The sequence below is a fragment of the Exophiala oligosperma genome (genome assembly GCF_000835515.1).
Source record: "Exophiala oligosperma strain CBS 72588 unplaced genomic scaffold supercont1.8, whole genome shotgun sequence".
NCBI lineage: Eukaryota > Fungi > Ascomycota > Eurotiomycetes > Chaetothyriales > Herpotrichiellaceae > Exophiala > Exophiala oligosperma.
This window is the reverse complement of record NW_015622825.1, coordinates 510,135-520,432: the sequence shown is the minus strand read 5'-3', so window position 1 is coordinate 520,432 and position 10,298 is coordinate 510,135. Positions and strand designations below refer to the sequence as shown.

The following is a 10,298-nucleotide window of genomic DNA, read 5'->3' as shown; positions in this document are numbered from 1 at the left end:
TCACTCTGGAGGCTCGACTCAGCAGCATCGTTATTGTACATATGCCTGTCTATATATGGCTTTGGCCAGATTCATACTGTCAGTTCTAAAGAAAGTGGTCGGTGGCGCAGTCATCGAGACGTGCTCCATCAAGGTCTTAAACAATTCCGGAGGGACCTGATGGTCATGGAGATCCGCCGCCCCCTGTCGAAAATTACGCCATTGTAAAGACATTACCACTCAATTGCCTGCGCCGGGGCTCCTTCAACACAGAATCTCCTTCCAACACCATACACTCACTGAATGTAAATGATTTTCTGGACTTCGACCAGTTGCCCTCACTTCCAGCGTTTGCTACGACTTTACGACGACTCTCGCTATACTTTTGTCCCTGTATAATTCACTTTCTTGATTTCATTCTCCGATACTGGCCGTTGCCACGCCGTTCTTGCACTCCCGTCTCCTGACGATTACGTTCTTGTTTGTTTGGAGAGACAACTACTCGGCCTCTTGCACGTGCGACCCTGGGGATACTTTAATGTCGATGACTCTATCAGCATACAAACGAATGGCTGTATAGGTCCTCATCCTCACATTCTTCAACGTGTGGAATACTGCTCAGTCCTCATGGCGACTCGGGGGACCATGCCTGCCCATGCGCAGGCTTCATTGCCCTCTCTACCTCCACATTTACAATCAGACACTCACTTGACCGCTCACCTGGCAAGCCGTTTTCACGTCTCCCTCCCAACTGCCAGGCTCTCCTCCCAGGCCTTGATATGCCTAAATACCTACACCTCCAGCACACGAGGTCCCGATGGTGAAAAGGAAGGAAGTGCCAATGGGGAGGCTGAAGATCTGGCTCGAAGGGCTTGGGCAAGGTTGGGAAGCCGCGCAGAGGACCAGGCTGTCGTCTTCTTGTATGCATCTGCAGGCTCATTGACTGATTTCGTATGACACTAACTGTGTGACAGTGGAGAGTCCGGCTCTGGCAAGACGACGGTCCGGTCACACCTTCTTACTTCCTTCCTGTCCTTTTCGTCCACACCACTGTCAAACAGACTTTCCCTCGCCGCCTTTGTTTTCGATACCTTGACGACCACCAAGACTACGACCACGCTGACTGCCTCGAAAGCTGGACTATTCTACGAGCTGCAGTACGATGCGTCATCTACCATCCCTACCCTCATAGGAGGCAAATTGTTGAATCATCGTTTAGAAAAAGGTCGGATCTCTCATGTTCCAACAGGCGAGAGAAGTTTCCATGTTCTGTACTATCTTCTGGCAGGGACCAGTGCGGCAGAAAAGTCACATCTGGGACTCACTGGACACACGAACATCACGACTTCTAGCACCGGCCTCGGTAGATCCGCTTCGGTCTCGCACAAGAGATGGAGATATCTAGGCCATCCCACACAAATGAAGGTCGGGATGAATGACACGGAGGGATTCCAGCATTTCAAGACAGCTCTCCGTAAGCTGGAATTTCCCAGAACTGAGATTGCGGAAATATGTCAAGTTTTGGCCGCGATCCTACATATCGGACAGCTCGAGTTTGGTACGGGTCAGGCTACATTGACAGCGGCCGAAGAAAGCGGTGGCTACTCCCATGAAGGTGGTGAGACGGTCACCGTGGTCAAAAACATCGAAACGCTTGAGCTGGTTGCCGCTTTTCTTGGTTTGAACGTTTTGGATCTTGAAGAGAGCCTGAGACACAAGACAAAGACGCTGCACCGCGAACGTGTCACTGTCATGTTGGATGCCAAAGGTGCCCGTGACAATGCAGACGAACTTGCAACCACATTATACTCCCTCCTGGTTGCTTATATCATCGAGAACATCAACCAGAGCATCTGTGCGGCCGAGGACTCGGTGGCCAACACTGTCTCCATTGTCGACTTCCCAGGTTTTGTTGAGACCCCTTCGACCAGTTCGGTCCTCGATCAACTCCTTAACAATGCTGCAAACGAATCGCTCTACAACACCTGTCTGCACAGCTTCTTCGAAAAGACAGCTGAAACGCTGGAGAGTGAAGAAGTCAGTGTCCCAGCGACAAGTTATTTCGATAATTCAGACGCTGTACGGGGTCTTCTCAAGCATGGCAATGGTCTTCTGGCTATTCTCGATGATCAGACTCGGCGAGGTCGTACTGATATTCAGTTCCTGGAAAGCATTCGCAAGCGCTTCGAAAACAAGAACAAGGCTATTACCGTCAGCAGTGCCACCTCCACGATGCCCGGCAGCAATTTTGCAACATCCAACCTTGCGGCTTCCTTCACAGTGCGTCATTATGCTGGTGAAGTTGATTATCCTGTGAACAAGCTGGTGGAGGAGAACGGCGACGTGGTTTCTGGAGATTTGATGAACATGATGCGAGCCACAAAGAGTGATTTCGTTGCCAGCTTATTTGGCCAAGAGGCCCTGACCACCGTCAGCCATCCTGCAGAAAGGACCGCGATCGTCCAAGCCCAGCTTAGCTCTAAGCCTCTTCGAATGCCCAGCGTTTCGAGAAGGAAGCACACTGAGCTACGTCGGATGGCTAGCCGACGCGCCGACCGATCCCCCGTACCAGAAGAGGAGGAACAGATGCCAGTTGGTGAAGACCTAAGACTCCGGCGAACTAAAAGTACCGCAATGGGCTTGACCCAGGGTGCCGCAGCACAATTTCTGTCGTCTCTGGACAATATCACGAAATCCCTTACTGCGCCAAATGTCAACAACTACTTTGTGTTCTGCCTCAAGCCTAACGATAGGAGAATCGCCAACCAGTTCGACAGCAAATGCGTCAGACAGCAACTTCAGATGTACGGAATTGCCGAAATCAGCCAGAGACTTCGGATAGCTGACTTCAGTGTCTTCCTGCCCTTCGGCGAGTTTCTCGGTCTCACCGATGTGGACAATGGTGTCATTGGAAGCGATGCCGAGAAAGCACAACTGGTGCTCGATAGTAAACAATGGCCTGGAAATGAAGCAAGAATCGGCAATACAGGCATTTTCCTCAGTGAAAGGTGCTGGGCTAGTATCGCACTTACAGGCTCACAAAGTGCGGCCTATTTTGGCGGCGATGTGCCCTCACTTTCCCGGCCGGACACACCAGGCATGAACCCTTTCAGTGACTCCAAGGCGAGATTGATTTCTGGCGAAGGTACTCCTTCTTCCTTCTTTGGTGAAGAAGGAAAAGGCGGAGGCTATTTCGGTTCACGAGAACTCGATACGAAATCTGACGCGGGTGCCTCAGCATTCAACTCTGGTGATATGTTCCGTAACCTGGAAACCAAAGAGGAGCTTGCCGAGAAAGCCAACAAGAAAAAGATGGAAGAAGTCGACGTTGTCCCAGTCTCCCGAAGCCGAAAGAACTGGCTTGCAATTGTTTACTTCTTGACCTGGTATCTTCCGGACTTCTCCATCAAATGGGTTGGCCAAATGAAACGTAAAGACGTCAGGATCGCCTGGCGAGAGAAGTTCGCCATCAATCTTCTTATCTGGCTAAGCTGTGGCTTCGTGGTCTTCTTCATCATTGTATTTCCGCAACTCATCTGTCCGAAGCAAGACGTTTATTCAGCTGCGGAACTTTCGTCTCATGATGGCAAGGGGAAACACAGCTCATATGTGTCCATTCGGGGCGTTGTTTTGGATCTTGGCGCTTTCATCCCCAGCCATTATCCAAGCATTGTGCCTTCAAGCTCGCTCGAGAAGTATGCCGGTCTTGACGCCACTGGTCTGTTCCCTGTCCAGGTTTCAGCTCTTTGCCAAGGCAAGGATGGAAGTATTGATCCCACTGTGCAACTCGATTACACCTCTACAAATGTGTCCGGATCTGCAAACGTCATCAGCACAACAGACCCCAACAGGCGTTACCACGATTTCCGCGCCTTCACCAATGATTCTCGGCCCGATTGGTTTTTCGAGCAAATGATGATGCTCAAATCCAATTATAAGAAAGGCAATGTTGGATATACTCCTCAATACGTGAAGACATTGGCCTCGAAACAAAAGTCGATTGCGATCCTTAATAACCGGGTCTACGATTTCACCACCTACAACCAAGGGGGGCGGAGTGCAAAAGCCGCGCCAGGTGAACAGGTTCCTAGCAACGTCGACACCGATTTCATGGATTCTCTCGTTGTGGATCTCTTCACACAAAGAGCTGGCCACGATGTCACCAAGTACTGGAATGCACTTCAAATCGATTCCGGGATGAGGCAACGAATGCAACTGTGCCTCGACAATCTGTTCTTCGTAGGAGTTACAGATACTCGAAACTCCACGCAGTGTCTATTCGCACGGTACATCCTGCTCGCTGTGTCGATCTTGCTTTGCAGTGTCATCGGTTTCAAGTTCTTTGCGGCACTACAGTTTGGTGGTCGGAATATACCCGAAAACCTGGATAAGTTTGTTATCTGCCAGGTTCCCGCATACACCGAGGACGAAGATTCGCTTCGACGAGCTATTGATTCTGCTGCTCGCATGCGATATGACGACAAACGCAAATTGCTCATCGTGGTCTGCGACGGCATGATTATCGGTCAAGGCAACGACCGACCCACACCTCGCATTGTGCTGGATATCCTAGGTGTTTCCGAGACAGTCGATCCCGAGCCACTTAGCTTTGAATCTCTTGGAGAAGGCATGAAACAACACAATATGGGTAAAGTGTATTCTGGACTGTACGAGGTCCAAGGACATATTGTGCCCTTCTTGGTCGTGGTCAAGGTTGGCAAACCTTCAGAAGTCTCGAAGCCCGGCAACAGAGGCAAGCGTGACTCCCAGATGGTCATTATGCGATTTCTGAATCGTGTTCACTATAACCTACCCATGAGCCCTCTAGAGCTTGAGATGCATCACCATATCCGCAACATTATTGGTGTCAATCCCACATTCTATGAGTTCATGCTCCAAATCGATGCTGATACTGTTGTGGCGCCAGATTCGGCTACGCGCATGGTTTCGGCGTTCTTGCGCGACACACGACTGATAGGTGTCTGCGGAGAGACGTCGCTCAGCAACGCCAAGTCGTCGTTCATCACTATGATCCAGGTTTACGAGTACTACATCTCGCACAATCTGACAAAGGCCTTCGAATCGTTGTTTGGATCGGTGACATGCTTGCCTGGCTGCTTCACCATGTATCGCATTCGAGCTGCCGAGACTGGCAAGCCTCTTTTCGTCAGTAAGGAAATCATCAACGACTATTCCGAGATTCGAGTCGACACTCTACACATGAAAAACTTGCTCCATTTGGGAGAAGATAGATACTTGACCACCCTGCTTATGAAGTATCACGCGAAGTATAAGACCAAGTACATCTTTCATGCACATGCCTGGACTATTGCGCCCGACAGCTGGAAGGTCTTCATGTCCCAGAGACGACGCTGGATTAACAGTACAGTGCACAACCTGATCGAGCTCATTCCGTTGCAACAACTCTGTGGTTTCTGCTGTTTCAGTATGAGATTTGTTGTCTTCTTGGACCTGTTGTCGACCATCGTGGCACCAGTCACAGTCGCATACATTGTATACCTGATTGTCCTCCTCGCAACCTCATCGAGTGTTATACCCATAACGGCCTTCATCTTGCTCGGTGCCATCTACGGTCTTCAAGCCATCATCTTCATCCTGCGACGAAAGTGGGAAATGATTGGTTGGATGATTGTGTATATCCTTGCCATGCCTGTCTTCTCTTTGGGCCTGCCGTTGTACGCCTTCTGGCACATGGACGACTTCAGCTGGGGCAACACTCGTCTCGTGACTGGTGAGAAGGGCAAGCAGATTGTCATTTCGGACGAAGGCAAGTTCGACCCTGACTCCATCCCCAAGAAGAAGTGGGAAGAGTACCAAGCGGAACTTTGGGACGCTCAGACTCAACGGGACGACGCCAAATCCGAGATATCGGGATACAGCTACGGGACCAAGTCTTACTATCCCGCCGGCTCAGTTTACGGTGGCGGCTACGACACACAACATCTCATGCCGACCTCGAGGTCCGTTTCTCAGCTCGACATGCATCAGTCGGTCTACGGAGGCGGTTATAACCAGTCGCGCATGTCACTGGCCCCCTCCGAGATGCTGCCCAGCGGCCGTTCTGTCGCCGACATGGAGATGGCCGACCTGACCGGCCTGCCCACCGACGACATGATTCTGAACGAGATTCGAGAGGTTTTGAAGACGGCAGACCTCATGACCGTAACCAAGAAGGGCATCAAGTTGGAGCTGGAGCGTAGGTTCAACGTCAACCTTGACGTCAAGAGAGCATACATTGGAAGTGGTAAGTCAATCCCATCTGGACGGTATTGTCGACGATTTTGATACTGACCGTTTTTTCTTCCCCGCAGCAACCGAGGCCATTCTATCCGGCCAACTGTGATGATCCTTTTGCGTTTCGTACGTGTGTCAGTTAGCGTTCCCCGGGGTTTCGATCTTGTAACATATAGGGGGGTTTAGGCAGGCAGCCAGAGAATCTGCCGGCGAACGTGAGGTGTTTGTTTCCTCCCTCAGTGAAAGGTAGAAAATCTAGACGGACGGTGTGTAATGAGGTCCATACAAATTAAAAGAATGTGGAGGGCTTTTGTGGCATATCTTCAGGGCTCGCTTTTGGCAAAAAGAAAGTCTCATCGTGTCTAGTGCATGGGTAACAATAAATCACAAGATCTGAGAAAACACATTTGACGCGTACAGAACTGTCCAGTGTCTTCGATTCCTGCGTATTTTATTCCGCCAAAATAAAAGGTCGAGTTACGGAATTCTGTGATTAAAAGCCAAAGCACCACCTACTGACTGAATCCACTTCCCCTCGGAAGTGTGTGAGAAGGTTCCTTTTTTTGCATTCAACTCTTGCGACGTTTTTTTACATCAAGTCTATTCGTTCTATCCTCGAGGGCGTCACTTGCTCGGGTAGTCTGAATACCCTTGACCCTCCAATGACTTTGATTCCTGTGTTGAGTACTATTTATTACTTCAAGACCGAGATTGCATATCAACACTGTGAACCGAGACAAGAGGCATGACGGTTACAGTAATACTGTACGTGGTCCTGGCTGACGATTACCCTAGTGGGATACAATTCAAATTTCGCCTTCTTCCATCAAAGCGTTCCCCCCGTCCTGTCACCACGCGTGAGAAAGTTGAGTCGTCATTGTTGATTTCACGAATCCGCACAACTCTTGGGATGCTGCAACGACTTTTTGTTGTCGTCGCGAAGCTTCGGCGCGTCCACCCCCAACACGTACGTGGCCTTCTGTAGCTTCTGGCTCCGCGGCATCAGCGCTTGCTGATATGCGTGTATGTTTCCGTAAGATGGGCTTGACGGTGCTGTGTCAACGTCGAGGTAGACTACAGTACATCCGTGTCTCGTGAGTCAACTGCGCGTACAGGGCTTTGCGACGGAGTCGGAACGAGTGCAGGGGTCCGGGAGAGGCACAGACTTGCAACTCGTCGAGTTCAAGACGTTGGCGGCATCCAAAACCGCAAGCATGGCCGTCTCTTCCCAGAAAGGGAACCGAGTCCCATGATACTCGTGCGCGAGCTCGGTGTAGGGGGTCTGGACCTCGGAGACCCCGTGCCAACATGCTCGCGTCGGGTATTCCTGACTCGCGGCGTTCCCGACAATGGCTGCGTTGGTAGAGTCTGGGTTCGGCTCTTCTGGAGGCCTGTTGCCTTGACACCGGGTCTCACGGCGCGACTGAGAAGGTCAAGCTTACTGATGTTTGGAAAGTCGGCCGTCGACGCAATCTTTGATGCCTCCGGATCGATCGTCAAATTGCTCGACCAAACCCACGTTCGGTCAGTCATTCATTCGGCCAGCCGGCGGGCTTTGCGTGATGATGTGGCTTCTCACGCTCCAGCAACAAACGAGGGACATGCATCCGAATTCACGTCGGCTTGCAAGACACACTTCCAGTCACTTGTGCAGCAAATTCGTGTCGATGTGTCCACCCATGACGACGAGACCTCTTGTCCGCGAGGCGAATCTCGGCTCTGCGCGCACGGCGAGGGCGATGTTGGTCAAGGCCCCTCCGGCATAAACCGCAACCCCTCCGGGATACTTGTTGACCTGCTCGATCATCCAGACGGCACCTGGAGTGCCTGGCGAGCGCGGTGTTCGGGCATCCCTCGAGAGGGAGGCAGCTTTGACCACCCGATCGGGATTGCCAGAAGTCGGATCGCTCCCGGCGGCCTCGGCCGTGAGATTTTCTGGTGCGAATGCCCCCTTGCCATGGTGAGCCGCCGTGCACATCCCCCCCAAGCTTGGAAGAGCTCCGGTGTGTCGAGGAGTGGGCAGTCAGTCAGCCCCCCTTGGGTAGACGGGGATATGTGATGACAGATTGCCGACTTCCAAGGCGGCAAGGCCGCGCAGACTGTTGTTTGAAGAGCCCAGGAGTCTGCCGTATCACCCACGAGACCGAGCACGGTCCCAGCCGGCGTCGAGGGCCCTGAGGGACGGAATGAACCCAACCGGACTCCAGTCATTGTCGAGGATGACCTTGGTGGGTGTTGCGTTGACGCCGGTGCCGACGACTGCCGGCGGGATCGATGAGAGTCTCATTGCGACCGGTTCAGGAGAGGGTGTACCTTCGGGCTCGTCCTTTGGTGTGTCCGTGTGCTCGAACAGTCGCATTCGTGGCCGAGGGGCCTTGGGCGTACTCTCATCGTTCGAGAAGGACCGGGGGCCCAATTGCCAGACACAGTGCCAGCCCCGACCCCTTCCTCGTGTCCACAGGTTACTGAGGGTCACTCGGGTCTGGATATACTGTTGTCGTTCACCTCAAGGTGCATCGTACGGTCTTGAGCACCACTGAGCAGCCAACTTGAGGCGATGAACCCCGTGCCATCGGCCGAGTTGTGCTCCACTCCGACATGGCTCATCTGCTCAAGCACAAAACACTTTGTCCACTTTCACTGAGGAGTCATGAAGTAGGAGAAGCTCCCCCCTCCTGTCTCGCAGTACCAGCATTGCGCAGAAGCTTCCATGGTGCTTGTGTTGCCTCATGCACATGCAAACAGGGTCGTTTGCGTAGGAGCAGTGCATGGTAATCACCGGTGTTCGGCAGAGTCCGCGACTCGTGGATCGGCACGCTCGGTGATCCAGAGATCAAAGTTAGACCAGTGGGCTCATCCTTCAACGTGAACAACAGCTTCGTCGGACGACTGGTTTATGGAGGAGACCAACCTAATGTGGCCGGATTAAGCCGTAGGTCGGGAAAGAATCGATGGCACTGAAGATGGCAGAACAAGCGAGAAGAGTCAGGAAATGCAGACGATATAGTCTGACTGGCGCATTTCAATCTCGACTCCTATACTCCTTTAGATCATACAAAGCTACATTTTCGCGTTGAAGCCATTTAGCTGAATGTGACATAAAATCATTCGATTCAACACTTGTATATTTCGTAATCGACGTCGCTTTATTCGCTTTATAATCAATAAACTTGTCGAGTTCGAACAGAGAAACTCCTTTTCGGAGAATTCTGTGACTCGCTCACAGCGGTCCAAAGGCTACAGTGTAGATGATTAGCACCAAAACTCGTCTCTGGGTTTACATGGCATTTACCTTTGGGATCTCTCCAGATCCACTCGCCGCCCGTGATACCGCCTCCAAGTTTGCGGTAAATGGCCTCGTTCTCTTCCTTGTAGTTTTTGAGGTACATCTGGAATTCTTCTGGGCTCATCGTCTTGGCCCGATTCATCAACTCGTTAAAGGAGTCTTGTTCTTCCTTGGATGTCGATTTGAACGGGGCGGTGTTGTCCTTGTCCACGAGGGGCGCTGTCGACGTCATGGACGCGGTCTCGGCGGCGTCGGCACCGACACTGGACTTTCTGCGAAAGAATTTGGACAAGAGAGACTCCTGTTTTTGGACGGGCTTGTCATTGGACATTGTGAAGTTGGGGAGTCGGAAGTGAGATGAGATGAGATGAGATGAGATGAATAATTGATAACAAAGTGCTTTGACTCGCTGTATTTGTTAAGTGACTGATTACAGACCATATACTGGGAATTTCCCTGTTTAAAATAGTTGTGCTTTGAGGGAAATATCTACCCAACTATTGAGACAATTGATGAAGGAATAGGCTTTGAGGCTTAGCAAAAGCTTGTAGCGAGGGGGGGAAGTGAACAACGACTGAGGGGTAATGAATGCAGAGAAGCAAAGGAGTTGGGCCCTGGCTTCTCACTGCCTCGATCGGCACGATTAAGAAGCGTGGGTAGAAACGAAGGGTCTCGAGAGAGATAATAATAGAAATCGATTACGACATCCCTCACGACTCATTCGCATTCGGCCAAGTGTTTGGATGAGAGGGAATAAGTTGACGCGTCCTTTGTGCCG

General features: G+C 51.5%; 3 protein-coding genes across 4 annotated transcripts; 2 read left to right on the top strand and 1 right to left on the bottom strand.

The window, feature by feature from the left end:
- The first annotated feature begins 182 nt into the window (after positions 1 to 182).
- Positions 183 to 6,656, top strand: PV06_08211. 2 transcript variants are annotated; one of them, XM_016409522.1, is made up of 3 exons: positions 183 to 899; positions 954 to 6,244; positions 6,312 to 6,656. In XM_016409522.1, the coding sequence occupies exons 1-3, from the start codon at positions 607 to 609 to the stop codon at positions 6,341 to 6,343; spliced, it is 5,616 nt and encodes a 1,871-aa protein (XP_016259830.1). In that variant the 5' UTR covers positions 183 to 606; the 3' UTR covers positions 6,344 to 6,656. The 2 variants fall into 2 exon arrangements, with proteins under 2 accessions (XP_016259830.1, XP_016259829.1); XM_016409521.1 differs by having other exon boundaries at positions 954 to 6,656.
- A 93-nt stretch (positions 6,657 to 6,749) lies between these two features.
- Positions 6,750 to 9,357, top strand: PV06_08210 (uncharacterized protein). Its single transcript, XM_016409520.1, has 2 exons — positions 6,750 to 6,977; positions 7,030 to 9,357. The coding sequence occupies exon 2, from the start codon at positions 7,484 to 7,486 to the stop codon at positions 8,291 to 8,293; it is 810 nt and encodes a 269-aa protein (XP_016259828.1). The 5' UTR covers positions 6,750 to 6,977; positions 7,030 to 7,483; the 3' UTR covers positions 8,294 to 9,357.
- Positions 9,358 to 9,454: 97 nt separating this feature from the next.
- PV06_08209 (uncharacterized protein) lies at positions 9,455 to 9,851 on the bottom strand (the record flags this gene model as incomplete). Its single annotated transcript, XM_016409519.1, has 2 exons — positions 9,455 to 9,471; positions 9,527 to 9,851. The coding sequence occupies 2 exons, from the start codon at positions 9,849 to 9,851 to the stop codon at positions 9,455 to 9,457; spliced, it is 342 nt and encodes a 113-aa protein (XP_016259827.1).
- Between the last annotated feature and the right edge of the window lie 447 nt (positions 9,852 to 10,298).

What these genes read in the sequence shown, in the direction of transcription:
- PV06_08211 (XM_016409521.1), top strand. Translation starts at nt 607, where the DNA reads ATGGCGACTCGGGGGACCATGCCTGCCCATGCGCAGGCTTCATTGCCC. An exon ending in GACCAGGCTGTCGTCTTCTT is followed by an intron (nt 900 to 953) that starts GTATGCATCTGC and finishes ACTGTGTGACAG; the next exon opens with TGGAGAGTCCGGCTCTGGCA.
- PV06_08210 (XM_016409520.1), top strand. Translation starts at nt 7,484, where the DNA reads ATGATACTCGTGCGCGAGCTCGGTGTAGGGGGTCTGGACCTCGGAGAC.